General features: G+C 35.8%; 2 protein-coding genes, 1 non-coding gene and 1 pseudogene across 5 annotated transcripts; 3 read left to right on the forward strand and 1 right to left on the reverse strand.

Annotated features, from left to right (window-relative positions):
* The first annotated feature begins 338 nt into the window (after positions 1-338).
* On the forward strand, positions 339-445 carry LOC131171564 (small nucleolar RNA R71). The gene has a single exon (XR_009142224.1). It is a non-coding gene; the product is annotated as a small nucleolar RNA R71 (small nucleolar RNA).
* Positions 446-18,279: 17,834 nt separating this feature from the next.
* On the forward strand, positions 18,280-19,268 carry LOC131171466 (V-type proton ATPase subunit a3-like; annotated as a pseudogene).
* A 189-nt stretch (positions 19,269-19,457) lies between these two features.
* LOC131171282 (V-type proton ATPase subunit a3-like) lies at positions 19,458-21,606 on the forward strand. Of its 3 annotated transcripts, none has more exons than XR_009141864.1 (4): positions 19,458-19,534; positions 19,657-20,057; positions 20,179-21,397; positions 21,483-21,606. XR_009141864.1 is itself a non-coding variant. In XM_058130798.1 (4 exons), the coding sequence occupies exons 2-4, from the start codon at positions 19,986-19,988 to the stop codon at positions 21,152-21,154; spliced, it is 396 nt and encodes a 131-aa protein (XP_057986781.1). In that variant the 5' UTR covers positions 19,458-19,534; positions 19,657-19,985; the 3' UTR covers positions 21,155-21,459. The 3 variants fall into 3 exon arrangements, 2 of the variants coding, with proteins under 2 accessions (XP_057986781.1, XP_057986782.1); XM_058130798.1 differs by lacking the exon at positions 21,483-21,606 and having other exon boundaries at positions 20,179-20,345; positions 20,998-21,459; XM_058130799.1 differs by lacking the exon at positions 21,483-21,606 and having other exon boundaries at positions 20,179-20,241; positions 20,998-21,459.
* Positions 21,607-24,814: 3,208 nt separating this feature from the next.
* On the reverse strand, positions 24,815-27,010 carry LOC110658609 (probable cysteine protease RD19C). The gene is made up of 4 exons (XM_021816288.2): positions 26,249-27,010; positions 26,063-26,182; positions 25,459-25,705; positions 24,815-25,348 (listed from the first exon to the last, which is right to left on the reverse strand). The coding sequence occupies exons 1-4, from the start codon at positions 26,702-26,704 to the stop codon at positions 25,071-25,073; spliced, it is 1,101 nt and encodes a 366-aa protein (XP_021671980.2). The 5' UTR covers positions 26,705-27,010; the 3' UTR covers positions 24,815-25,070.
* Positions 27,011-27,393: the final 383 nt, after the last annotated feature.

A 27,393-nucleotide genomic window follows, 5' to 3' on the forward strand; every position in this document is an offset into this window, starting at 1 on the left:
CTCCACAACTTTGAGTTCCATTTGTGAAGGCAACTTGTTGCATAGTTGTAGGAGTTGAGGTTGTTGCCTTTGTGCAAAAATCACTAAGAAGCTGAGTCAACTGATCAAATTTTGCATTCATGTAGTTAACTGAGTCAAGTTCATAGATCCCAGCTTTCTTTGGCTCAAGTGCTCTAGGATTTCCCCATAAATGGGTATTATGAGCAATCTTCTCTAATAGATCATAGCATTCTTCACTTGTCATTCTCATGAAATCTCCTCCTGCTTGTGAATCAATTGTGTTTCTTATGGCTGGAGTAACTGCAGTGTAGAAATTCTGAACAATCATCCATTTGGGTATTTCATGATGAGGACATTGCCTTTCAAGCTCCTTAAATCTCATCCAAGATTCATACAAAGTTTCATCATCTCTTGGTTTAAAAGCTACCATCAAATTCCTCAAATGAGTGGTCTTCCCAGGTGGGAAAAATTGAGATAGAAAAGCTTGAGATAGCTGCTCCCAAGTAGCTATAATAGCTTGTGGAAGTGAGTCATACCACTCCAATGCTGAATCCCGAAGAGAAAATGGAAATAATGTGAGCCGAATAACTTCATCAGAAACTCCAGGTTGTCTTTGTGTACCACATATCATTAAAAATTTCTTCAAATGAGAATGAGGATTTTCAAGTGGACTACCTCCAAATTGTGAATTCTGAACCATTTGAATAAGACCAGTTTTTAATTCAAATTGATTAGCTCCAATAATAGGTCTGTTATCTCTCACATCAGTACATCTAGGAAAAGCATAGTCTAACATGGATCTTCTTTGAGGATCATTTTGATTAATAACCACATTTTGCCCGTTTTGCTCGTTTCCTCCATTATCTCCACCAATAGCTCTATTTTGATTCTCCATATTTTCGATTGTCTCCTCTTGCTCAAATATTTGTTGTTCTTCCTTTTCTGCTTCTTTTCTTCTCTTGAATTCCTTTTTGTTGGCTCGACAGAATTTTTCAATTTCTGGGTTGAACAACAATTCGGTGTCACTTGTGCTTTTCGATCGTCTCATAAACAAGAAAAGTACCTGAAAAACACAAGGAACAATAGTGAAAATAAAAGAAAATAAAAATTCTAATTAGCTTAAAACAATCAAAATCCAACTTAAAAACAAACAATTCCCCGGCAACGGCGCCAAAAACTTGATACGGTGTGTCCGCAAGTGCACAGGTCACAGTAGTATAGTTTTAAAAATTGATATCGATCCCACAGGGAATTGTGCTTAAATTGGAAATAAAAGTATAAGCAAATTAGAATGACAAAAATTAAAAGATATTAAAAATAAAATCTAAAAATTAAAATTAAGACAAAAATTAAAGATGTAAAATGAAATTTGGAATTAAAATTGGTATTTGAGGAATTAAAACTAGATCAATCAATTAACTAAAATTAATTAAACTAGATTACCCAAAAATTAATTTGAAATTTCTATTTATGAAATTGAGAGGAATTAAATCTAAATTCAATAAAAATAAAAATAAAGTGATTATAGAAATTGGATTTAAATTGGATTTAAATTTAAATTGCTATTTATGAGGTTTGGAGGATTTATATCTAATTTCAATGAAAAATAAATTGATTCTAGAGATTGGATTTTTTTCAATATTGTTTGCATGTGATTTTTCCCTAATTTAGCCAAACACATGAGAATTGCAATTTTGAGGGAAATCAATTCTTAAATTTTTGAAACCTTTTTCAAGCATCTCAAAATTGGTTTTCATTAAATCAAACCCTGTTTTCACGGTATTTCAAATCTAACAAAAACCCAATTAATGCTCTGATTAATTTTTGGAAAGTTCCCCTTAATCTTCTTAGCTTATTTCTAACACCAAGAAAATAAAGTTTATTGCAAGATTATCCATCCCCAATATTCACTTTTCAGTCCATCTATTAAGGATTAAAACTTAACTTAATGAGGGCCCATTCATCAAGCAAGGAAATAAGCACACAAGCAATAAATCAAAATATAACAATCTTCATTTAAATGGCTAAATCAGTTCAAAACCACAAAACAAATCAATATTTACAAACCCATCTCTAGAATCTCAATCAACTACTCACAAATCATTGTTTAAAAATAAACCCAAATGAAGAAATGAAGAAATAATGGAAATGTAAGCTTAAAGGGGTAGAAAAACCCAGCAGATTTGCAGCAGGATCTCTGCAGAAAAGTGCAGAAACGTGATCCTTGCTGCTGCTGGAAGAAGATGCAGAAGATGCTCCTCCCTTTCCCTCTTTCTATCTTTCTAAAAATGCCTCCCTTGCTCTCTATGGAAAGAAAGTGATAAAGGGCACTTTATATAGGCAAGGGGACTGTTCTAGAATGGGTAAAAGGGGGAAGGATCCAGAGAAAGTGAGGTCAAAGGTGGAGTAGCGAAATGCCACGTCAAAAATTTTCGATAAAAGCGACATAAGCCGTCGGTTGTGTCGCGGGTTGTGTCGCTCTCGGCGTGAATATCTGACGATCGACACAACCTGCGACATCAGGTTGTTCGGTTGTGCGGCGGGGTGTGTCGCTCTCGGCCATTTTTAACTCAACTTCAAAATTTTTTGCAATTCGACTTTAATCTCCTCCAAATGGCTACTCTGATCAAAATACATCAAATTTCTCCAGATTTAACCTACAAAGCAAATAAATTCCAAAAATTAAACTAAGAAATGTGAAAATTGTAAAATTGAAAATATATACTAATATCTAAAATAATAGCTATGAATAAGGGTAAATTATGTGCAAAAATTATACCTAAATGATGATATAAAATGCATGCATCAGTTAATCCAAACAGGCCCTAAATTGGACTACTCTAGTCTTGTCGGTGGCTGAAAATCGTCCGGCGATTTCCCTACTATTGGTGTTGTCTCTATCTATATACATCTAAAAGCGCAGAGGCAATGCATTGTGTCTATTGATCTATAGAAGTTGATGAAAAAGGGCTGAGCAAAGGTGTTGGCTTACTTTGGATATGCTACGGTCGGAGCCTATGCAATTGGTTCAACCGATCATATCCCAATCTCGCGCAATCTTATATCTTGTTGACCTTGGTCTCTTCCAATTTAAAGATGTGAGCAGCTTTTTGTCATATGATTTTTGCTTCGTTTGTCATATGTTGATCGTTCTCTGATGATGATTTTATTTCCGTTTCAAAACGGTTTCTTCTCTCTCTCTTTTACACTTGTTAGCTACATATATGTGAATTCAATTGAACTTGCGTCTTAAATTGATCTTGCAAGTGCACTTTCATTTTGATTCTCTTGTTGAATCATTTTGTAGTTTCAAATTATGTGCATTAGTGCATAAGCTGCAAAACAAAATGATTTGAGATTTGAGGTCATTCTTTTTTAGCTAGAGGTCTAGAATACAAAGCTCAAGAAATTCGGTGGTTGCGGTTGAGAGTTGATACATGGAAATGATTTCAGCTAAATTCACTTTGGAGATGCCTATGGCCAGCCTTCTCCTTTCTCGTTTCCAATTGACTTATCATATAACTAATGCATCGCACATGTCTTCCTACATTGCAGCTCAATGCTGAAAAGAGCCCGTTCCAGCGAACTAAGTTGCTCAAGTGTGTCATATACTCTTTATCTTTTAGATTTGCTCTACAACTTGCAAAAACAAAAATGGTTCTCCTATGCTTTTGTGAGTTGATTAGAATGAGAAAATGTCCTTGAATATTAACTTATCTTTTTCTTTTTTGCTACACTTTTTCTAAATTGTATTTCATTTGTATAAACTGTTATAAATAGTTAGTGATATAAAAGTTATCCCATATCGAAATAGTTATATCTGTTCATTAAAAGACATTAAACGAAACTGTTCATTATCAATAATTGTATATGTTCTAATAGCTATATATGAACAGATGTAATTGTTCTATTCTAAGAGGTATAAATGAACAGATATAATTTTTCTAAGAGATAAGATGTGAATCGTTGTCTCTGTTATAAAAGTTGCAAGTAAACAGATGTGATTATTCTAATTGATACAAAGTGAACTATTGTGTAAATGCTTTATAAATAGCAGTAGTTTTGAATAAGAAATTCATTATCTCTTTTTCTTCTATCTTTTCTTTTCACTTCTACTTACAATCAACATTATTATTTTTTAATTCGTTGTTGGGAGAATTCTATAATTGCTGTCTACAATTTTGTTTTGGCTTTATTATCCTAAAGGGATTTGCTCAAACTACCCGGCAGCACTATAGTGGGAGCGTAATTCCCTTAAGAAGAGCGACCACGCGATTGAAGCCTATTACTATTATTATTATTATTTTTTTTCTAATAATCTTAAGGGAATTATACAATAATGGAGATTTTCGGTACTAGTGTTTCTGATTTTGCTTTCAATAAAATTGTCAATTTTGATGTCTTTAAACTAAAGCATTTTGATGAAACTAATTTTACTCACTATAAGGACAAATTATCATTTTTGCTTACTGAATTGGGTGTTGCATGTCTGCTAAGTGACAATCTGTCCAAAATTCCTGAACCATCTGATAATGAGGATGCAACAGTCATAGCATCTCGAAAGAAACATAAAGAAGATGAAGCTTGATGCAGAGGATTTATTCTGAATTCTCTTTTTGATAGGTTGAACGATTCATTTCGACCTATCAAAACTCCTCAAGAAATCTGGCAAGCCTTAGAAAATAAGTATACTTTAAAAAAAAAAGGAACAGATATATTTTTGAATATGAAGTTTTTTGAGTTTCAAATGTCAGAAAATAAATCTGTTATGAATCAAGTAGATGAATTGCTTGTTTTGATATCTAGATTTAAAGATTTGAAAATAAAAGTATCTGGCAAAATTGCCCACCACTTGGAATGATTATAGAAAGAAACCGCTGCACACTTCTGAAGGTTTCATCATAGACCAACTTATAAAACATTGTTCGTATTGAAGAAGAGACTCGCATTTGCAAGAATAAATTTGCTTTAGAGTCTAGTACTAAGGTAAATAATATAGAGTCTAGACTAAGAAATTTGGAAATACTAAGTCTGAAAAAAAGAGGAATTATACTGATGTCACTTCAAGTTCTAATTTTGCAAATAATAAGAAAAATAAATCATATTTTTTCTGTGGAAAAGAGGGCCATTTTAAGAAAAAATGCAGGTTCTATAAGAAGTTGAAATTGAAAGAAAGTGCTGATCAAAAGAAGACAAATGTGGTTGAAAATAAGCCATTTATTTCAGAAATTATTGTCATGGTTTCTAAACTTAATATCAGTATGGTAACAGAATGTAACATGATAACAATTAATAAATCTACTGATTGGTGGTATGATTCTAGTGCTATTGTTCATGAACAAAAATCTGTTTAAAAATTATGAAGTTCTAGCAAAAGATGGAAAAGTTTTGATGGAAAATCAAGACACAGCCAAGGTTCTTAGAAAAGGAACTATTGAATTTCAATTCCCTTCCAGAAAAAAGTTAATTTTAACAAATATTTTTCATGTTCCAGATATGAGGAAGAATCTGATTTCTGCAAATTTACTGTGCAAGAAAGGTCTAAAGGCTTTCATAGAAGCAGAAAAGTTATTTTCACTTTAAATGGTGTATTTGTTGGACAGAGATTTTTATGTGATGGCATATTCAAATTAAGTATTAATAAAGTGAATGTTTCTGTTTATATGCTTGAGTCTTCTTTTAATTTATGGCATGCTCGTTTATCACATGTTAATTTTCAATCAATTAAATATATGTCTAAGCATGGATTGATTCCTAGTGTTAATAACAAATCTGAAAAATGTGAAATATGCATACAAGCAAAAATGACTAAGAAACCTTTTTCAAAGAATGAAAGAACAATAGAATTGCTTGAACTTATACATTCTGATATTTGTGAATTAAATAATCATTTAACTAGAGGAGGTAATAGATATTTTATTACTTTTACAAATGATCATTCTAGATTTACTCTTATTTATTTAATGAGAATAAAAGATCAAGTTTTTGACATGTTTAAAAGTTATAAAGCCTTAGTAGAAAATCAATTAGAAAGGAAGATTAAAGTCCTAAGAAGTGATAGAGGAGGTGAATATTTTTGTCACGACCCAACCTATGGGCCGGACCGGCACTAGGACCTGGGCCAGCCTAAAGCCCCTGAGGCCCGTAGTAAGCCTTAACTGTTCATTTACCCAATTCTAAGGCCCATTTGGGCCCAATATCAAGAAAACAAACGGACAGAGTTCGGCCATAAAATGGACTTACCAACGGGGAGTTTTCGACTCACCCGACCTGTAAACACAATATATAGTCAATTGGGGAGCTCAGCTCACCCTCCACATACTCATCAACATAATAATAAATGGGAGCTCAGCTCCCTCATCCAATCCATCAAACATGCATAGCATATTAAGTTCTGAGTCCCAAAATAATAATTTAGTTTACAGACCCAAATCAAATAACATTTCTAACACATGCGGAAATTCTAAGATTTAACAAGTTTATACAAGCGGTAATAATTGACTGCGAGGAGAAAAGCGAGTTAACCAAAATAAAATCCTCCTGTAACTTGAAAAAATATTGAGCAGAGTGGCGTTCGACTCAGAGTAAAATATCAATTTTAACCATAATCCCTATAACTATCTAAAACTAATGCACCCTGTAAAGTGAAATGCAACATCAACAACATGTTCACATCATAGCATCAAAAAGGTAATTTGGAGCACTCACACACCCTGTAGTATCAATCATAACATATGGGAGTGATCCCTATCTGACTCTCTTAAATCCAACACGGTGCGTGAATTACTCAAGCTCGGACTTCCACTTAATAACCAAATCGAGGTCCCAATTACTCAAGCGTGACTACCCCTCGAAGGATCGGGTCCCAGAATTACTCAAGCCGTGACTACCCGTCCTATCCATGGTCCACACCACATCACACGCACGCCAACGCACGCTGCTCCAAATTACCACAACAACATCCATGGCACATCATGATTATGAATGCAACATAAATCGTGCCTAGAGTTTAACTACATAAATATATGCATATAAGTGATGCATGGGCATGCTTGAACATATAATAATATCGAAATTACAATTAAAATTAATATTCTACTCCACGGACTTGGCGGTGGTCACTGGTGGGCGGAGGAAGAAGGTCATCGGCTCACGACAATTTTATTACAATCATTTAATAAATTTGACTCAATACAAACAAAGAAAAAGACCAATACGTCTTAAGTCGTGCGAAAATCAATGAGTCTCTCCTATACCTAGGACCTACCCAACTTTGCAAAGGGCTCAAAACACACTTCTATATCCACAATCCATATATCCACAACTCAATCACATCACACAGCCCCTCTGGGCCCATCAAATCAATCATTCATCACAATATGTAAAATTTCAATTTAGTCCTTATAATTGATCATTTTACAAAAAGCGCTCAAATAAGCTCTAAAAATTATAAAACTCGCTTGCGGTCCTTAGAAATATTACTAAGCTATTGCAAAAGAATCGTAATTTTCTAAGCTACCACGAATATTTTATGGATTTTCAATCCTATTTAAGCATTAGAAAATTACGAAAAAGAAAGGTTGGGTTTACCTTTGCCGATTCCGACTTGAATGCGCTCGGGATGCTGACACAATGGTGGGGTAGCCAAAACCTCGATCCAATTCGGAGACTTTTCCGGTAGTGGTGCATGCGGCGGAAATTCACAGATCGGACAACTGTCGAATTTCCGAATTGAGGATACCTACGAAGCCCAATAATAATATATAAAAATCGGGGTGTTACATTCTTCCCCCTTACAGAAAAATTCGTCCTCGAATTTTACACAAAGCAGAATAAAGCACATGATTATACATTGAGCAGATAAAGGGTACTTGCTACGCATGTCCCGTTCTAACTCCAGTGCACTCTTCCAGCGATCGACTCCTCCACAAAACCTTAACCATAGGTATCTGTTTTGATCTCACTTTGTCTCACTTGGTAGTCCACTATGGCTACAGTCGCTCCTCAAATGTCAAGTTCTCTTTTAGCTCTATCACATCATTTGCGATACATGAGAAGGATCGGGAATGTATTTCTGAGCATGGAGATGTGAAACACGGATGAACGTGAGAGAAGTTGGGTGGTAGCTCCAACCGGTAGGCAAGCTGCTCCAACTCTATCAAGAACCTCAAAAGGTCCAATATACCGAGGTGCCAACTTGCCCTTCTTTCCAAATCTCATGACTCCTTCATTGGAGAAACCTTCAGAATACATAGTCACCTTGCAAACTCCACATCCCTCCTGGGTGCATAACTTTTACGCCTCTTTGAAAGTTGTTTTGGTCGTTCCTGATTAAAGGAACTATCTCTAAAGTGTACTGCACTAGGTTTACATCATGCACCTTCGCTTCCCCCATTTCTGTCCAACACAGAGGAGACCTACACTTTCTTCCATATAGTGCCTCATAGGGCGCCATTCCTATCTTTGGAGTGATAAGCGTTGTTGTAGGCAAACTCCACCAAAGCTAGTGATCATTCCATTGACCTCCAAAATCCAAAACACTCATGCGAAGCATGTCTTCCAGTGTTTATATTGTCCTTTCGGACTGTCCGTCTGTCTGAGGGTAGAAAGCCGTACTAAAGTTCAACTGTGTGCCAAGTGCCTCCTGCAACTTTCTCCAAAACCAAGAAGTGAATCAGCCCTCTATCGGATATTATGGAAGGAACTCCATGCAATCGACTATTTCTCGAATGTAGAGCCGACATCTTGTGCCACGCAGTATGTAGTCTTCTGAGGTAAGAAGTGAGTGATTTGGTCAAGCGGTCTACAATTACCCATATCGAATCATATCCTCGCGTGGTGCGAGGCAACCTACCACAAAATCCATAGTGATCATTTCCCACTTCCATTCTGGGATAGGGAGCTCTTGCAACTTCCCTGACGGTCTCTAGTGTTCAAACTTCACCTTCTGACAAGTCAAGCACTTGGACACAAAGTCTGCTATGTCTCTCTTCATGCCATTCCACCAATAGCTATCTTTCACATCATGGTACATCTTGGTGGAACACAGGTGGAACTCGTGACATCAGGTGTGTAGTGTGCCTCTCGCATGATTTCATTCCTGAGGTTGTCCACATCGGGCACACATATCCTAGAACCTTGCACTAGGGCGCCATCATTGGCAAATCCAAACTCACCACCCTTACCTTGCTTTACTCTTTCTATAATCTTCATCAATTGTTGGTCTCTGTGCTGGGAAACTCTAACTCTGTCCCTCAAGTCTGGCCTCACTGAAAAGTGAGCCAACAATACCCCCTCATCTGAAAGATCTAGGATTAAACCTTGATCCATCAACTCATGTACCTCCTGAATCAACAGTCTCTTCTCTGCTGAAATGTGCACCAAACTGCCAGAAGATTTTCTGCTTAAAGCATCTGCTACTACATTGGCCTTCCCAGGGTGGTACTGGATGGGGCAATCATAGTCTTCCAGAAGCTCCATCCATCTCCTCTGTCTCAAGTTTAAATCCCTCTGTTGGAAGATGTACTTCAAACTCTTATGATCGGTGTATATCTCGCACACTTCACCATACGTAGTGTCTCCCATTTTTAGTGCAAAGACTACACCGCCATTTCCAAATCATGGGTGGGATAGTTACGCTCATGCCTCTTGGTGCCTTGAAGCATAAGCCACTACTTTTCCATTCCGCATCAAAACACACCCTAGGCCAACTCGAGGCGTCACAAGACACGGTGTATCCTTCACCGCTCATAGGTAGTGTTAACACGGGGCGGTGGTTAGACACTCCTTATCCTCTTCATTATAACTGACTCTATCGAGCTCTCTTCCTTTCATTTGCATCTTATCCACTTCCCTTTTCCTATTTTTGGTATTGTTGGTATCATTTCAACTCTTTGTACTTATTCCTTAATTTTAGTCCTATCTCATCCTTACACCTTTTCCTTCAAAGATGTCTATCCCATCATCAACTTTAACTTTCTTTTTATTTCTTAGTCTTATCTTGAATACTAGTTTCATTACTTCAAGAATTCTAACCCTATGATTTACTCCTACCAAAGACATTCTTCACCTTATGTAACACTTATAATTACCCATAGAAAATTTTTTTCTTGTATCCCCTTTTTCCAAAATAACTATCAGAACATTATCATTCCCTATCAGCCTTAGTAGGAAATTGCTTATCCTGGATGAATATGAGCCCCATAAACTATAAGTTCCATCTAAACTAACACGGCTGTAGGAAATATGTGTCATGCCTTAATTCCAAACAAGATACTTCACGTGTTCATTCTCCTTAATATAATCATATATACTGCCCATAGCTTTCTAAACTTCAACCTCAAATTACCCATCAAAGAACAATTTCATCTATTGAATCTCAACCATAAATAATACTTCCTCCAGCTCATAGTTTAAAGCAGGTTGCAAGCCTTAGTAGCTAACTCAATTTAACTCCTGTCATTACTCTGTTGTCCTTTCATACTTAATACTAGGTATGCACTTACTGTCATTCTCATATCACGAAATTATGTATGAATTTGTGCCTACTAAACTCTTAATAACTAGGTCTCCTTGACTCAGTTTTTGTTCCTTATATAACCTTCTAGAACCAAAAGCACAAGCTAAACTTGAAAAGAAAGAAAATATCCTCTTATATTCAACTACACCCGATTGTCATATTATAACGTTTCACCTAAGTTTCTTGGTCTTTATCTCCAAATTTCATCATCTCCTAGCACAATTATGCTCTACCTATAAGTTATCATCTGCATAAACCCTTTACCGTACCATTTTCCTTCTTGACATAATATTTTATAATTTATTAACTTTACTTATACTCGACCTATGATTCATATCTATCATCGTTTTTATTGTGCCCTTAACTTTTGTTGATTCTGAAAGATTTCTCTCACTAATAAATTCTTCCAACACTAATTCCACCCTTATCTAGGGTCATTAATTTGATCCCTTAGTGACTTTTATTCAACTTATCGCTTACTAACTTCTCTTTCTCTACCTATTTAGGTAGTCCGCAATACCATCGCACACCTTCTAACATTTACTCATTATTATTGTATTCCATACCTCCATCACTTTTCTCACTAATGTGATCCCATTTTGGGTTTTCCATCCTTGTCATTCTCCTTGCCAAGAATAACACTTAGCCTATCCTATATCTTAACTTTGTTCCTTTTATTATGCGCTCTTTAGGTTGTCCTTTCATTTATTTCCTTTGTCTTACCCAAAATAGAACTTGACTATTCTATCCTCGGTTCCATTCTTCTTCCTAACATAATAGCATGTACTTGCTAACTATATCTTTCGAGTCTCTATCGCGTTATCATATGTCATGCTACTCATATTTGATCCTTTGACCACTCTGGCTAGTACTTCCACTAGCATTTAGATTATATTGCATCTGCAATCAATTGCCCAAACTTTCATTCTGCACTTTCTTTATCCATTGGCCTTCTGTGATTTATCTTCGCTAATTTATTACTCAAAACACTATTATAATTAGATTATACTATTGTTTTGAATAATTTGAAATTAGAAAGGAACTCAAAGAAATTACTGATCATACTTTTATTGTATGATATCTATTCTTATCCTTTAACTTACATAATACCCTTACTACCTAGAACCGATTCTCAAAGAATTTTATTTATTATTATTTTTATTATTATTATTATTATTATTTTCCATGTTTACTCAATTCCAAAACTTAAGATTTCGGGCACCCAAACCCGTCATCCAATTCAAAGGATTTACATCCATCGTGATCTGATTATATATGATTCCTATAATGGAACTTGTATCCTCTCCAGATACCCGAGCCAACTACTCTCTACCACACTCTACAGTCCCATCCGGGATACTATTCCATAAGTCATCATTATCGAATAACCTTGATCCATTACAAAAGATAGGACTATATCCTAACTTGTCGCAACAAAGGTACTACATCTACCACCTTGCCGTAACCATGTCAAGTTAATGACTCTTTTATCATATCATAGCTCTATAAATCATCAATTCATAGTTTCGACCTTCTCTAGGTAGTAGAGTTGTACTTTATTCCATCTTGATACACACAAGGTATACTATTCTCACTCTATAAGTGTCACCTTTACTTTGCAACTAGTCCAAACCTGCAGTCCGATGGCAACTCTTGATGAAACTCTAGCTCATGTCAGTAATCGAGTCACCGACTCTAGTTATCACCCAACCGTGACCTTTCAATATTCTAACTCTAAACTCTTAGCCAGAGTTCCCAACTCCTCTACAAATATAGAACTGCTTACGCATAACTGTACCAAAATAGAAGCCATCTCAAACACCCTCATTATGGAGCACCACGGGATGCACGCACTCTACACAATAATCTCATGTTTGCATGTCTGCGACTACAGAGCAGACATCGAGAATATTGTATAGTTACTACGATACGTCCTGACAGACTAGGTCTCCTAATTTCTTATCTCTCCTGAATCTTCTATTATCACAAACTTATTCTGACTGGGTCATCTACTGATGACCGCCGAGTGGTATCCTCATCCTTATCTAGGCAAGCATACTTTTAAGACTCACTTTTATGTATTCGTGTCTTACACGAAATGGGCACACCATTTAAACCCATACTGACAAAAATATAACATTTCTTGGAGTACGTATCCTCATGATAGATCTCACATGTCTACTAACTCTATTTCACATTTCTGTGTACTCCACGAAAATCAAGACACTAAGCGAGGTAATCTTATATTTCCGAGGTATAACGTAGAATCTAGAAACAAAGAATTACAGAAAAGACGAAATGAATCTTATACTCGCATGTGACTCTAGTAGACTCTTCCCAACACTTAGATAATTTTTCCCTATGAACTGGAGCCTAAGCTCGATACCACATTTGTCACGACCCAACCTATGGGCGGACCAAGACACTAGGACACGCCACCTAAAGCCCCGAGGCCCGTAGTAAGCCTTAACTGTTCATTTACCCAATTCTAAGGCCCATTTGGGCCCAATATCAAGAAAACAAGCGGACAGAGTCCGCCATAAAATGGACTTACCAACGGGAGTTTTCAACTCACCCGACTGTAATCACAATATATATTCAATTGGGGAGCTCGGCTCACCCTCCACATACTCATCAACATAATAATAAATGGGAGCTCGGCTCCTCATCCAATCCATCAAACATGCATAGCATATTAAGTTTGGTGTCCCAAAATAATAATTTAGTTTATGGACCCAAATCAAATAACATTTCTAACACATGGAAATTCTAAGATTTAACAAGTTTATACAAACGGTAATAATTGACAATGAGGGAGAAAAGCGAGTTAACCAAAATAAAATCCTCCTATAACTGAAAAAATATTGAGCAGAGAGTGAGTTGCTCGACTCAGAGTAAAATATCAATTTTAACCATAATACCTATAACTATCTAAAACTAATGCACCTGAGAGTGAAATGCAACATCAACAACATTTTCACATCATAGCATCAAAAGGTAATTTGGAGCACTCACACACCTGTAGTATCAATCATAACATATGGGAGTGATCCTATCTGACTCTCTTAAATCCAACCTGGTGCCAGCGAATTACTCAAGCTCGGACTTCCACTTAATAACCAAATCGAGGGTCCCAGCGAATTACTCAAGCTGTGACTACCCCTCGAAGGATCGGGTCCCAGCGAATTACTCAAGCCGTGACTACCCCGTCCTATCCATAGTCCACACCACATCACATCACACGCACGCCAACGCACGCACACTGCTCCAAATTACCACAACAACATCCATGGCACATCAACAGTTATGAATGCAACATAAATCGTGCCTAGAGTTTAACTACATAAATATATGCATATAAGTGATGCATGGGCATGCTTGAACATATAATAATATCGAAATTACAATTAAAATTAATATTCTACTCACAGACTTGACGGTGGTCACTGAGGCGGCTGGGCGGAGGAAGAAGGCTGTCCCGGCTCACCTGACAATTTTTATTACAATCATTTAATAAATTTGACTCAATACAAACAAAGAAAAAGACCAATATGTCTTAAGTCGTGCCGAAAATCCGACAGAGTCTCCCCTATACCTAGGACCTACCCAACCTGCAAAAGGGCTCAAAACACACTTCTATATCCACAATCCATATATCCAAAAATCAATCTCATCACACAGCCCCTCCTGTTCACATCAAATCAATGATTAATAACATTTTCTAAAATTTCAATTTAGTCCTTATAATTGATCATTTTTGCAAAAACTGCACAAATAAGCTCTAAAAATTATAAAACTCTGCCCCGCGGTCCTTAGAAATATTACTAAGCTATTGCAAAAAGAATCGTAATTTTCTAAGCTACCACGAATATTTTATGGATTTTCAATCCTATTTAAGCACTAGAAAATTACGAAAAAGAAAGGTTCGGGTTTACCTTTGCCGATTCCGACTTCGGGAACGCGCTCGGGATGCCTGACAATGGTGGGGTAGCCAAAACCTCGATCCAATTCGGAGACTTTTCCGTGGAGCTGCATGTTCGCCGGAAATTCACAGATCCGGACAACTGTCGAATTTCCGCGAATTGAGGATACCTATACGAAGCCCAATAATAATATATAAAAAATCAGGGGTGTTACAATTTTCCAAATGAATTTGCTATTTTTTGGGAAGAAAATTGTTTAATTCATCAAACAAGTGCTCCGTATAACCCACAATAGAATGGTTTGGCAGAAAGGAAAAATAGAATATTTGAAGATATGATTAATGCTATGCTTATGCATGTAAAATTACCAATGAATATATGGGGAGAAGCATTATTAACAGCTTACCATGTGCATAATAGAATACCTTCAAAGAAGTTTAGAGTCTTTCCATATGGAATATGGAAAAGAAGGAAGCTTAACTTAAATCATTTAAGGGTATGGGATATTATAGCGTATTATAGAGTTCCAGATTCTAAAAGATCCAAGTTAGGACCTAGAGCTCTTAAAAGTATTTTTGTGGGATATGCTGAAAATTCAAAAGCATATAGATTATTGGATTTAGATTCTAATGTAATTATAGAATCTAGATATGTTGAATTTTTAGAATCAAATTTTTTTGGTCATACAAATATCAATCCACGATCAAATACAAAAGGTTCTAATTTTACATTAACTCAAGATGTCAATTCGAATTCTAGTTCTTTTTCAAATAATGAACGAAAATAAATTGATTCTCCCATTGAATCTAGGAGAAGTCAAAGAGTTTGAAAAAAAAAAGAACTTAGATTCTGATTTCATTTTCTTACAAGCAATAATCTTCCTATTTGAAGCTAGTAGAGATAAGGTATTAAATAAAATACTTATTATCTTAAATCTGGAAGAGCATCATAAATCTTATAGTAAGCAATTGCTTCAAGAGATTCTGCTTTTTGGAAAAAAAAAAAGCAATGAATGATGAAATGGATTCTCTATTATCAAATGGTACATGAGTATTAGTTGATATACCTCCTGATTCTAAACCTATTGGATGTAAATGAGTATTTAGGAGAAAATATAATACTGATAGTTCTCTACAAACTTTCAAAACTAGACTAGGTACAAAAGGTTTTAAACAAAAAGCAGGAGTTGATTATTTTGATATATATGCTCTTGTGGCAAGAATTACTTCAATAAGAGTGTTGTTTGCTTTAGCATCAATTTATAATTTATTTGCACATCAAATGGATGTTAAAACCGCATTCTTAAATGGTGATCCAGATGAAAAAGTATATATGGAGCAACCCTAATGGTTTGTAATTCATGAAAATGAAAAGAAAGTTTGCAAATTAGTAAAATCATTATATGGCTTGAAGCAAGCCCTAAAATAATGGCATGAAAAGTTTGATAATGTGATATTATCACATGGTTTTAAACATAATGAAGCAGATAAATATATTTATTCTAAATTTACAAAAGATTATGATATAATAGTGTGCCTTTATGTAGATGACTTATTAATAATAGAAACTAACATGCAAAGCGTGAATGATACTAAGAAGTATTTAGCTTTTTAATTTAAAATGAAAGACATGGGAGAAGTGGATACTATCTTAGGTATCAAAATTAAAAAACATAGTGGGCTTTTTGTTTTGAGTCAATCTCATTATATTGATAAGATTCTTTTTAAGTATAATCATTTGTGTATTAAAGAAGGTAATACTTCTTTTAATGTTTCTAATAAATTAGTTGAAATTTCGAAAAGATCTTTAAGTAAATTAGACTATGCTAGTGCAATTGGTAGTTTAATGTATGCTATGCATTGTACTAGGCCAGTTATTATTTTTGTTGTTTGTAAATTTTCAAGATATACTCATAATCCTAACGCTGATCATTAGAGAGCTGTTGGAAGAGTTCTCGGTTATCTTAAAAGGAAAAAGTCTTTTGCCTTGTTTTATAATAAGTTTCCTTCAGTACTTAAGGATTATAGTGATGCTAGTTGAATAACTATTATTAATGATAATAAGTCTACATCTGGTTGGATATTCACTTTAGGTGGAGGAGCTATCTCATGGGCTTCTAAGAAACATACATGGATCACTCATTCTACAATGGAATTTGGATTTATTGCTTTAGCAGTAGTAGGCAAAGAGGCAAAATGGTTGAGAAATTTATTGTTAGATATAAAGCTGTGGCCACAACCGACGCCAGCAATCTCTTTGCACTGTGATGGTGAAACTACTATGTCTAGAGCATTTGGCAAGATTTATAATGGCAAGTCTAGACATATTGCTTTAAGATACAAATATGTTAGATAACTAATTTCTGATGATATCATCATAGTTATATTTATTAGATAAAAGAATAATCTTGTTGACCCATTAACCAAAGGGCTTCCAAGAGATATGATTAGTAGTACTATTTGTATGATGGGTCTAAAATTTTTCTAACTTGTCTCTAGTAATGGAAACCTTACCTTTCTTATTGCTCAACAATTTTAAAGATAATAACAAGTTATAGTTTGTGATAGTTTGCGAGCACTAGAAATTTAAGCAGTGCTTAAGAAAAAGAGGTTGAATATTTATTACTCTTAATAAAGATACTAAGTTTGGTTTAGAAGCAAGAAGTCCATAATTGTGACTTAGTTTAAACTTCACTTATATAAACACAAGAAGTGGTGCCGCTTCTATCAAATTTTGGAAAATAAAACTTTGTAAGTGTTTATGAATTCAAGAGGTAGCATAAGGCCATAATATGGTGAATGTGTTGATAAGATTTATATGTATAATATTTTCGATCTTGTCAATATGGGAATTATGGTTTAATATTTAAATATAACCAACAATTTTGATGAGGTTTTGAAATATTTATACTAATAGCAGGTTTAAGTTGAAAAGCACATTTTGTATGCATAAATCTTAATTCATATTGATTGTATTTATCACTAACTAAGTGGGAGATTCTTATAAATAGTTAGTGATATAAAAGTTATCTTATATCGAAATAGTTATATCTGTTCGTTAAAAGATATTAAAAAAAACTATTTGTTACTAACAATTGTATATGTTCTAAGAGATATATATGAACAGATGTAATTGTTCTATTCTTAGAGGTATAAGTGAATAGATATAATTTTTCTAGGAGATAAGAAGTGAATTGTTGTATTTGTTATAAAAATTGCAAGCAAACAGATATTATTCTAATAGATACAAAGTGAACTGTTACATCTGTTCGAATAGGTGTAAATACTTTATAAAGAGCAGTAGTTTTGAACAAGAAATTCATTATCTCTTTTTTTTTTCTATCTCTTCTCTTCACTACTACTTACAATTAACGTTATTATTCTTTAATTCGTTCTTGGGAGAATTCTAGAATTGTTGTTTAGGATTCTGTTTTGTCTTTGTTATCCTGGAGAGATATACTCAAACTATCTAGCAGCAACATAGTAGGAGAGCATAAATCTCTTGAGGAGAGTGACTAAACGATCGAAGCCTATTGTTATTGTTATTTTTCTAACATAAACTAAACTAATTTATCATTCATATGTGATGCACAATTTACCTGTGTTGTATTTCAACACGTAGATTAAAAGATGCGCAGAAATGGTGTGCAAGTCAAGGAGCACATTACAATGACCAGGTTGTTGCCATCAACAAAGTAAAAAAAAAACCAGCGACAGTCCAGCCGCTGGCCTGCTTTGGGGTGGGGTTTGCCTCACGGGGATTCGGGGCCCAAAAAGCGCAACCAAAAGCTTGTTTTCGTGACCCCACATATATGCCCCGATTCCCTTCTCCCATTAAATGGGAGAAGCAAGCTGGTCTGCAAGAAGCAATGATATTGATTTGGACAATTTGGAGGTATTACAAATTCTTATATATTTTATTGGTTGAAAGTTTGACATATTCTGTGTTAAAGCAACTTAATTCTTGGTATATATTAGGTGAAACTTGGTGAACTTGAAGCTGAGCTGATAGAGATAAACTCAAATGATGAAAAGTTAGAGCACTCATACAATGAACTAGTAGAATATAAGCTTGTTCTGCAGAAGGTATGGCTTGCACTTTCCTACCTTAGCAGCAAATATAGTCCTCTCCTGAGAAATTGGATTCTAGAGTCTCTTATTAATGCTACTAGTGTTGATGTATGCAACTGTATATTACTTGAGATAAAAGCCTCTTTCTCTTTCTCCTACATGCACACACACACAAATCAACATGACTTTGCACAGGTAATGTGCACTTTCTATTTATTTATTTCTTAATGGCTTATTATCACATTCTATTTCTATTTATTTAAGCTTGAAATTCTTGCATTTCAAATTAGAGTGCTATTTCTGCTGTCATGGAATACAACCATACCATGGCATTATTATTTTTTCAGCTTTGAAAAGCCATTGAAGCTATGAAATAAAAATTTGCATTTTTTCCAATCTCATGTCAGGCTGGTGAACTTTTCTGTTCAGCTCAGAGAAATTCTGCAGTTCAGCAAAGAGAACTTGAAGTCCATAACACTGGCGAAAGATCTATTGACAGTCCGTTGTTGCTGGAGCAAGTACAGCTTTTAACTTTTTCTTTTCTTTTGTATAGTAGCCAAAATTTTGCCATTTTCTGAAAGATGATGCTTAGGAAGTCAATATTATGCAGGAAATGATAATAGATCCATCAAAGCAAAGCAAGTTAAGCTGGGCTTTGTCAGCGGACTGGTGCCCAGAGAAAAATCAATGGATTTTGAAAGGATTCTGTTTTGTGCAACCAGGGGCTATGAGTTTTTGAAGCAATTTGTGGTTTAAAATTCTGTTATTGATCCTGTTTCTGGAGAGAAGGTTTATTCCTGGAAGTTGCTTTATCTATATTTTGGTGCAGAGCTGGAGTTTTACATCCTTTCATTTGAGGAATTTGTGAGATATCAAATTACAGGTTGAGAAAAATGTATTTTTGGTTTTCTACTTTGGAGAAAGAGCAAAGAACAAAATTCTCAAAATTTGTGAGGCCTTTGGAGCAAACCGTTATCCTTTCGCTGAGGACCTTAGCAAACAAATATCAGATGATGACAGAGGTACACACTATGCCTTCTTTTGTGCATCTTACTTCTCTTTGAAGTGGAATGAGGACTTCTTTTGTTGTTCATCAGTGACTATTTCAGTCTGATGCGTATTTTTTAATTTCAACAATTTCCAGGTGTCTGCAAGACTTACAGAGCTGAAGACTACCATGGATGTTGGATTGGCTCACCAGAGCAATTTGTTGCATACAATTGGATTTCAGTTTGAGCAATGGAATCTTCTGTTTCGCTTGAGTCATTCTGTTTAATACTTTGAGTCTTCAAGTTACCACAAAATGCAAAAGTATTTGTATGTGTTAGGATGGGATTAGTCAATGTTGAGTTATGTTTTAGGTATTCTGTTGAATTAAATGTTTTCTATGTTGAAATTTTTTGAGCTAACAAACTTTGCTTTCTATAACTTACATAGGTGAAGAAGGAAAAATATATTTACCGCACTATAAATATGCTTAGCATAAATGTGACTAAGAAATGTCCTGTTGCTGAAGCTTGGTGTCCTGTTTTTGCAATAGATCAGGTTTGTTCTTTTGACTTGCATGCTCATGATTTCTTGAATCCTGCTGGAAGCATATTCCACTAGTGTATGCCTGTATGGTTGAATGACTACATATAGTCATCTTATTTTTCTTCCTCTGCAGATTCAAAATGGGTTGCGACAGGCATCTGTAGACAGCAACTCACATATTGGAGCAATATTCCAGGTTTTACACACAAAGGAATCGCCACCTACCTATTTTTGCACAAACAAATTCACTTCAGCCTTTCAAGAAATTGTAGATGCATATGGGCAAGTTATTTATATCATGTAACTAATACATTGACTTCCTAATTGCTGGATGTAATTTTTGGTAGGAAAAATCATGGTTCTAACAATAATATGATGATGCGTACAGTATATCTCCTAAAAGAAATTTTTGGATACATTGGCATCATGTAGTGTGACAGCTATATATTGGGCATTGTCAGAGTTTACATTTTCTTTTAGTTATGGATATTTTGTTGCTTGGTATTAGTAAAGATAGAAAGTAGGAATCATGGTATTTGGGAGAAAGAAACTAGAAAAGACATCTGTATGACTGGCCTACACTCTCTGAATGGGAAGATGCTATGATGGTTGTTTACTTGGTCTATTGATACTAAGACTACAATGGCTTCTTAGTGTAAAGTTAGCCACAACAAAAATGCGTTGAATTGAATCTGAATTTGCATTATTCTTTCCAATCAATTTCATTGTTTTGTTGGTCAAACTGTCCATATAGGTTCTTAAACTTGATTTGAGATTGGTTGTCCATGTCTTGAACTCTTGACTATAATGAGCATAATGAAAGACTTAAGTTGAAATTGGAGTTTTCTTCTGCTCCACAAGTTGTATTGCAAACATCATGCTTGACTAGTTTACTTGTCAGTTACTGAAAATTATCTTCCAAGGATGTTAACCAACAAATTTGCTGTTCCAGGATTGCCAAATACCAGGAAGCAAATCCCAGTTTGTATACAATTATCACATTCCCTTTCCTTTTTGCTGTGATGTTCAGCGATTGGGGCCATGGTATTTGCTTGCTGCTGGCAACACTGTATTTCATTATCAGGGAAGGAAGTTGTCCAGCCAGGTAACTGTTGTTTAGTTTGTAGGTTGGTTATAAAAATGTTTTTCTCTAAATAGATGCATGCTTCAGCTCACTTATTTTTTAAACAGAAACTTGGAGCCATCATGGAAATGACTTTGAGTGGCCGTTATGTTATTATGATGATGGCAATTTTTTCAATTTACACTGGATTGATATACAACGAATTCTTTTCAGTACCATTTGAACTATTTGGTCCCTCTGCCTATGCTTGTGGTGGCCTATCATGCAGGTATTAGACCAGTGCAATAAACCTTACACATACTACATAATCTATTTGTCCCCTTAGAATTATCTAGACTGAATATGCATTGCAGAGATGCTTCTACTGCTAGTCTAACTAAAGTGGCACAGTACTCCGAGGAGTTACCTTTTCTTAACTCATTAAAGATGAAGATGTCAATTCCGTTAGGAGTGGCCCAAATGAATCTTGGGGATGTGTGGTTATCTTTTATGTAACTGTTAACAAAATGGTGGCTGCATTCTCTTGTCAATCTTTCCTGAGCAACTCCTCCAGTTTATAAGAAAACTTAATATCATAACCACAGTTATCCTTAAATTGCTTAAACTATTCTCTTACTCTCTTTTGCTTCTTTTGAGAATGGAGTGATAGGGCCTAGAGTCGTGTGTTATAGTTATAGATGCTTAGATTTTCATAGCATATTTCATACTTGGTTATGGTTTTAATTTGTGAAGGGTGTTTTTCTGCATCTTCAGATAATTAAATAACAATAGTTGTTTTGCTTCAGGTATCAATTTGTTCCCCAGATGATTTTCCTGAACAGCTTGTTTGGCTACCTTTCACTCCTCATAATTGTGAAATGGTGCACTGGCTCTCAAGCTGATTTGTATCACGTGATGATATACGTGTTTTTGAGTCCTACTGATGATCTGGGTGACAATCAACTTTTTGTTGGTCAGGAATGATTGTGATTATGCTGAAACTTTTTCCCCCTGGTATTAACCAATAAATGCTGGTTCTTAAGATGTCCCATGTTTTGCTGCCAGCTTTTGTTGCCAGTGTCAGCCCTTGTTGCTGTACCATGGATGCTGTTTCCAAAGCCATTTCTCTTCAAGAAGCAACACGAGGAAGTATGCTAAAATATTTTATTTCATATAAATGTTTTTGTTGCATGATCATGTCAATTGCGTTAACCCATGGCATTTCTAAATGCCATGGTAGAGGCATCAAGGTCAATCCTATGCCCTGGTTGACAGCACTGATGACCCTCTTGACATGGAGCCCCATTATGATTCCCATAAACGTGAGGAATTTGAGTTCAGCGAGGTCTTTGTTCATCAACTTTTACACACCATAGAGTTCGTGCTTGGAGCAGTATCTAATGCAGCTTCAGATCTATGTTTGTGGGCACTCAGGTTCATCCTTAAGGTTCATCCTTAACTCCTCAAACATGCTGTTTAAGCTGGAATTGGAACAAGGAGTAAGGGTTCACTGTCATGTATTCAGTGCATTGGAATATTCCTGTAGATTTGCCAGATATGATATATTTGAATACTCTGATAGGATGACACAATGAGACGATATTATGATTATTGATAATATCTAAGAACTGTTGCGGTGTCGCTCTTGTGATTTGCATTGTATATGTATGGAGAAGGGTTAATTGGCTTCTTTTAGAATATTGTGGCTTTTTCTGCATAGCAAATTAAAGTCTGATCATGTATTTATTTACCACAATCCATTAGTCAGGCTGAAAAATCTACGGGTAAATTATTGTCCTTAGTTTATGTATAATGCAATATGATCAGAGCTGGCGAATGTTAGGATTTCTGATGAACCTGAAACTTGGTGCAAACCCTATTTATACTAAAGATCTTCAAATAACATCGTTTTGATAAGTGAATAATTTGGGAGTTAGCCTTTATATTCATGTTGCCCCAGTAAGTACCGGGAAACTGTTAGTTCAAATGGATCATTAGATTTCCCTCTGCCACAAAATTTTAATACTTCCATAAGAAGTATTGTTTTGTTCTCCCTTTAATCTTCTACCTGTCACAGAACTTTGTGGACTTATCCATTCAGATTATGTTTCATTTGAATAATATAATTATCCATCTAAATTTAGTAAATTGTGGAAACTATGTTGATTAGATGGTTAATGTCTTATGTCCGGAGGGAGCCTTTAGGATGTATATGTCACTCAAAATAAGCATGTCGTACTTCATTATTTTTTTGTATGGTCTAATTTGTCTGGTTTTTGGTGATTTTTAGTTCGGCCCTTTCAGAGTGATAAGGTTCTACTTCTACCCTGGGGGTGAGTTCATTTGCCTATGCTCTTGCTGTAGCAGAACTGATTTGATATGTTGAATCTTGTAACAAATGTTCTGTTAATGACTGTAGGTTCAACAATATCATTATTCTTATCATTGGCATAATTGTTTTTGTATGCGCAACTGTTGGTGTGCTTCTAGCGATGGAAACCCTAAGTGCATTCCTACATGCCTTGCGGCTTCACTGGGTAGAGTTCCAGAACAAGTTCTACAAGGGAGATGGATGCAAATTTCACCCATTTTCATTTGCTTTAATTGGCGATGAGGATGAATGACATATTTGATGTTGTTTTGAGCCTCTGAAGACCAGTTCCAATGCCAGATAAGTCTGTAAAAAGAAGGAAACAGTGAGGTAGATAGCCTATTAGCCAGTCACTCTATCACTTAAATATACTTGATGCCAGTCACTCTATCATTTAAATATACTTGATTAATGGTTGTTCTTGTCACTCTATCATTTAAATATACTTGATTAATGGTTGTTCTTCATATTTATAGACTGTAAGTTAAGTAGCCATTGTAATTATCTACAATAATCTCGGATATTGAGTTAATATTCTGAGATTTTCTTTTAAATATCGACTTTATCATTGACTGGTATTATTGATACTCGGTATAATTGATGCTTGGCTTATTGGGCGAGCGTTTTCACTCTGTTCTTTTGCATATATTTATTCTACTACATCTGACCAAGCAATATTTTGCTTGGTCTGAACCATATGCCTTCTTCTGCTCGACCTAGTCAGCCCAGGCCTCGTCTGCTCGGTGTAGATGTCCATGTGAGCTCTTTTTCTTTGGTTTGATTAATTGACCGAGCTCTTGCACTTTGATTAATACATTAGATTCTTTGATGACTTTTTGACTTAATTTTGAGTGGATAGTATCAATATTCATTGCAAAACATGGTTAAAGGCGAAAAGATAAGAAGCAGACTTCCATCATACAGTGAATTTGTTGAAATACAGTTCTTTTAAATTAGAATAGTTCCTTCGTTCCTGTCGATTTTTGAAGAAGAGCCATTTGCGTTCGTGATTCCCAAAATAAAGGACCTTCCAGACCTGGCAGCCAATTCCTGCACATTGGTTGAACTTCTATACTCATTCTATTGGCATACCAATCAGTAGCTGTGAGTACCTAAAACTGTGGTGAACTCTTGCGGGTTCTAGAACTTGCCCGTTTGTTCAGTATATTGATTGTATTATTCTTTAGCAATTCTTAGGACACACAAGCTAAAAGAGAGTTTCTGCACTGTATTCGCATTAAAAATCCAATTTATTTGGTGAGTTGAAATCAAAACGCTCATAGTCATTCCAAATAATCACTTCAAAATGTTGATGCACCATAAAGAAATGCAAAATAGAAGAAAAGACTTACGACATTATTATATAGAAACAAATTATATAAGCATCTTAATTAGGACTAATAGTTATTGGTAGCAATAAGCATATACAACGCTTGAATAGAACGTCGCGATAAGAAAATTACAAATAGCAACCACATAGTAACAGTTCCTGCCAGAGTAAGTTCTTTGGAGCCCACATATTTTATAATTTATAACAATATGCATCACTCTTTAGATATATACACAATATCTGCTGCTAAATTGCAATAATTTACTGACGAGCGGTATGAATAGCAGCAACAGAAGAGACCATGGCGTCCATTCCACAAATATTGCGACCCCTGCAGATCCTGTAATAGCCATTCTCTCCCCAATTTTCACCCCATGAATTCTTGATAATCCAGAAGGGCTTATCCTTAAACCGGATAGGAGCATAACCTGCAGCTCCATACCCCACAAGAAGCACCCCATGATCCTGACTCTTTGAGCAAATGTATGGGCAAGAAACTCCTCCAATATATGTCTGCATAAACATTGCGTTGATCCCCACTACACCATGGAAAAGCAGCCAAAATAAAACTTAAAATTAGTAAACTATAATACAATTATAACAGGAGCAATAAATACTAATGCCTCAAGTATGAACTGCAACTAAGTACCTGCAAGTGGACCGTTCTTCACCAAATTTGCAGCAATTTGTTCTTCATCAATAGAAATAACACTGAAGTTAGATACAGATGCAGCAATTTTGCTTCTGTCAAACTTGCACGGTCCACGATCAGTCCCAGTGTAAGGATAATCCTCCTCGCGCTCCAGTCCCCCAGCCTTGAGGGTGTACTCAAAAGCAGAAGTCATCAACCCTCCATTGCAGCCTGAATCACAGGCACCATATTCTTCTGGATCGCACTACAAAAGTTACAGGGGGCTTGATATGAATAAAGACCCACAAAATATAAAATAATGAATTCTCTTGCACAATAGGCATTTAAGCAACATTATTGTACTTCAACCTCAACCCCTAGGAACCCATAAGTTGGAACTGTAAAAGCCTAGACAATTAAAGAGTTCCCCTATACCCTTAGCCTACCTCAATCGAGTATATGCACAAGAAAATTGAAATCCTAAAGAACTTGAAATATAAATACTGACAGAAAACTAATATGATTCAGGACCTTAGACAGGTTCACAATCACAAAGAAGATACATATTGGATCCAATTAGGACGTGTAATAGAGGAAAAATTGAGAGGAGGAAGATTCCAACCTCATGGTCACAATCCACAAGCTGCTGCTCACTCAAGCTCACCAGCTCCCCCGTTGATAAGAAGTGAGCTCCTTCCAGAGCCCCGGTGGCACTAAATGACCAGCACGATCCACACGCCCCCTGTAGAACCCAAACGTTACAAAATCTTCCTTTTAAAAACAAAAATCTATAATTACAAGCACATACCTGGTCCTTGACGTTTGTGACGGCACCCTTATCACGCCAGTCAAAATCTGAAGGAAGATCGTTAGTCGGAAGTATCGGCGCCTCGTGAGCATCGGCCGGCAACCGGAGCCGCTTCAAGCCAAGGTACTGACGGCGGAACTCACGTGGTGTCAGGTCTGAGAACTTCGTGACTCCATGAACTGCGGAAGGGTCCATCATCTGGTGCTTCCTCGCCCGTCGGAGATTAGCCTTGAACACTTTGAATCGGTGGTCGTGCTCTTCCTGCGTGGCATAGTTCTTCCCAAATTTAGACTTGAAAGTAGTGAAATGGTGCTCGGCGTTAAGGAGGTGATCCTCGGCTTCCGGCACGACTTGGCGAATCAAAGGATCCTCGACCTCATCGGGGGATACGGTGGCCGCAAAGGTAGAGGAAAAGAGGGTGCAGATGAGGAGAGAAAGGAGGCAGAAGCGCTCCATTTTTGCTGAGAAACGTGTGAAGTCTGCGGAGAGCGCAACAGGCTGAGGAGAGCAGCGAGATATTTCTGAGTGAAAAGTGTGTGGTCTAAAGAAATAAAATGGGTCCGAGAAGACGGTTGGCAAGTGGATTGATTGGTTTTAGATGGTGACACGTATAAGTTTCGTATTTGCTGGGCCTGTTTAGGCTGCAACTTGATGAGCTAGAAAACAAAGCATCAGATATTTTCTGTATTTATGAAGCAAACTATTGTTAGAGCGTGCACCCTTTTGCCTTGGGGCCGGTGGCTGATGTAATTTTTATGATTTAAAATCATCCATTTATACAAAAATTTTCATTTAACATGAATTCCAAACAATTTAAATGTATTATTCGTGCCTTTTTTTAATTAAATTTAAATTTTTTTTTTAATGGATGTTTCATTTTCAGCCACAGCAGCAGGACCACATCCTTTTCTGTGTTTGTATTTTGTTTTTCCTGCATTAGCTTATCAGCTGAGTCACTGTGTTTATTTTGTCCACAGCCGTGTCTTTCTTTCATTCATTAATTTGCAAAACTTCAACGATATTGCTATCCTGCTTTCGTATTCTAATACGTAACTATGCTTGGGAGGTTGTCCAGCAAATCAATATCTTTCATGCACATTAATTTTTTTATTTATTTATTTTAAAAAATAATTTTAACATCATTA

Source organism: Hevea brasiliensis, chromosome 12 (assembly GCF_030052815.1).
Source record: "Hevea brasiliensis isolate MT/VB/25A 57/8 chromosome 12, ASM3005281v1, whole genome shotgun sequence".
Taxonomy (NCBI): Eukaryota; Viridiplantae; Streptophyta; class Magnoliopsida; order Malpighiales; family Euphorbiaceae; genus Hevea; species Hevea brasiliensis.

Coding starts and splice junctions, on each gene's coding strand:
- LOC131171282 (XM_058130798.1), top strand. CDS start 19,986: ATGCTTAGCATAAATGTGACTAAGAAATGTCCTGTTGCTGAAGCTTGG. Junction 20,058..20,178: donor CTGTTTTTGCAATAGATCAG/GTTTGTTCTTTT, acceptor CTTCCTCTGCAG/ATTCAAAATGGGTTGCGACA. Junction 20,346..20,997: donor GGGCAAGTTATTTATATCAT/GTAACTAATACA, acceptor TTGCTGTTCCAG/GATTGCCAAATACCAGGAAG.
- LOC110658609 (XM_021816288.2), bottom strand. CDS start 26,704: ATGGAGCGCTTCTGCCTCCTTTCTCTCCTCATCTGCACCCTCTTTTCC. Junction 25,706..26,062: donor TTGTGGATTGTGACCATGAG/GTTGGAATCTTC, acceptor TAACTTTTGTAG/TGCGATCCAGAAGAATATGG. Junction 25,349..25,458: donor GAAGAACGGTCCACTTGCAG/GTACTTAGTTGC, acceptor TCCATGGTGTAG/TGGGGATCAACGCAATGTTT.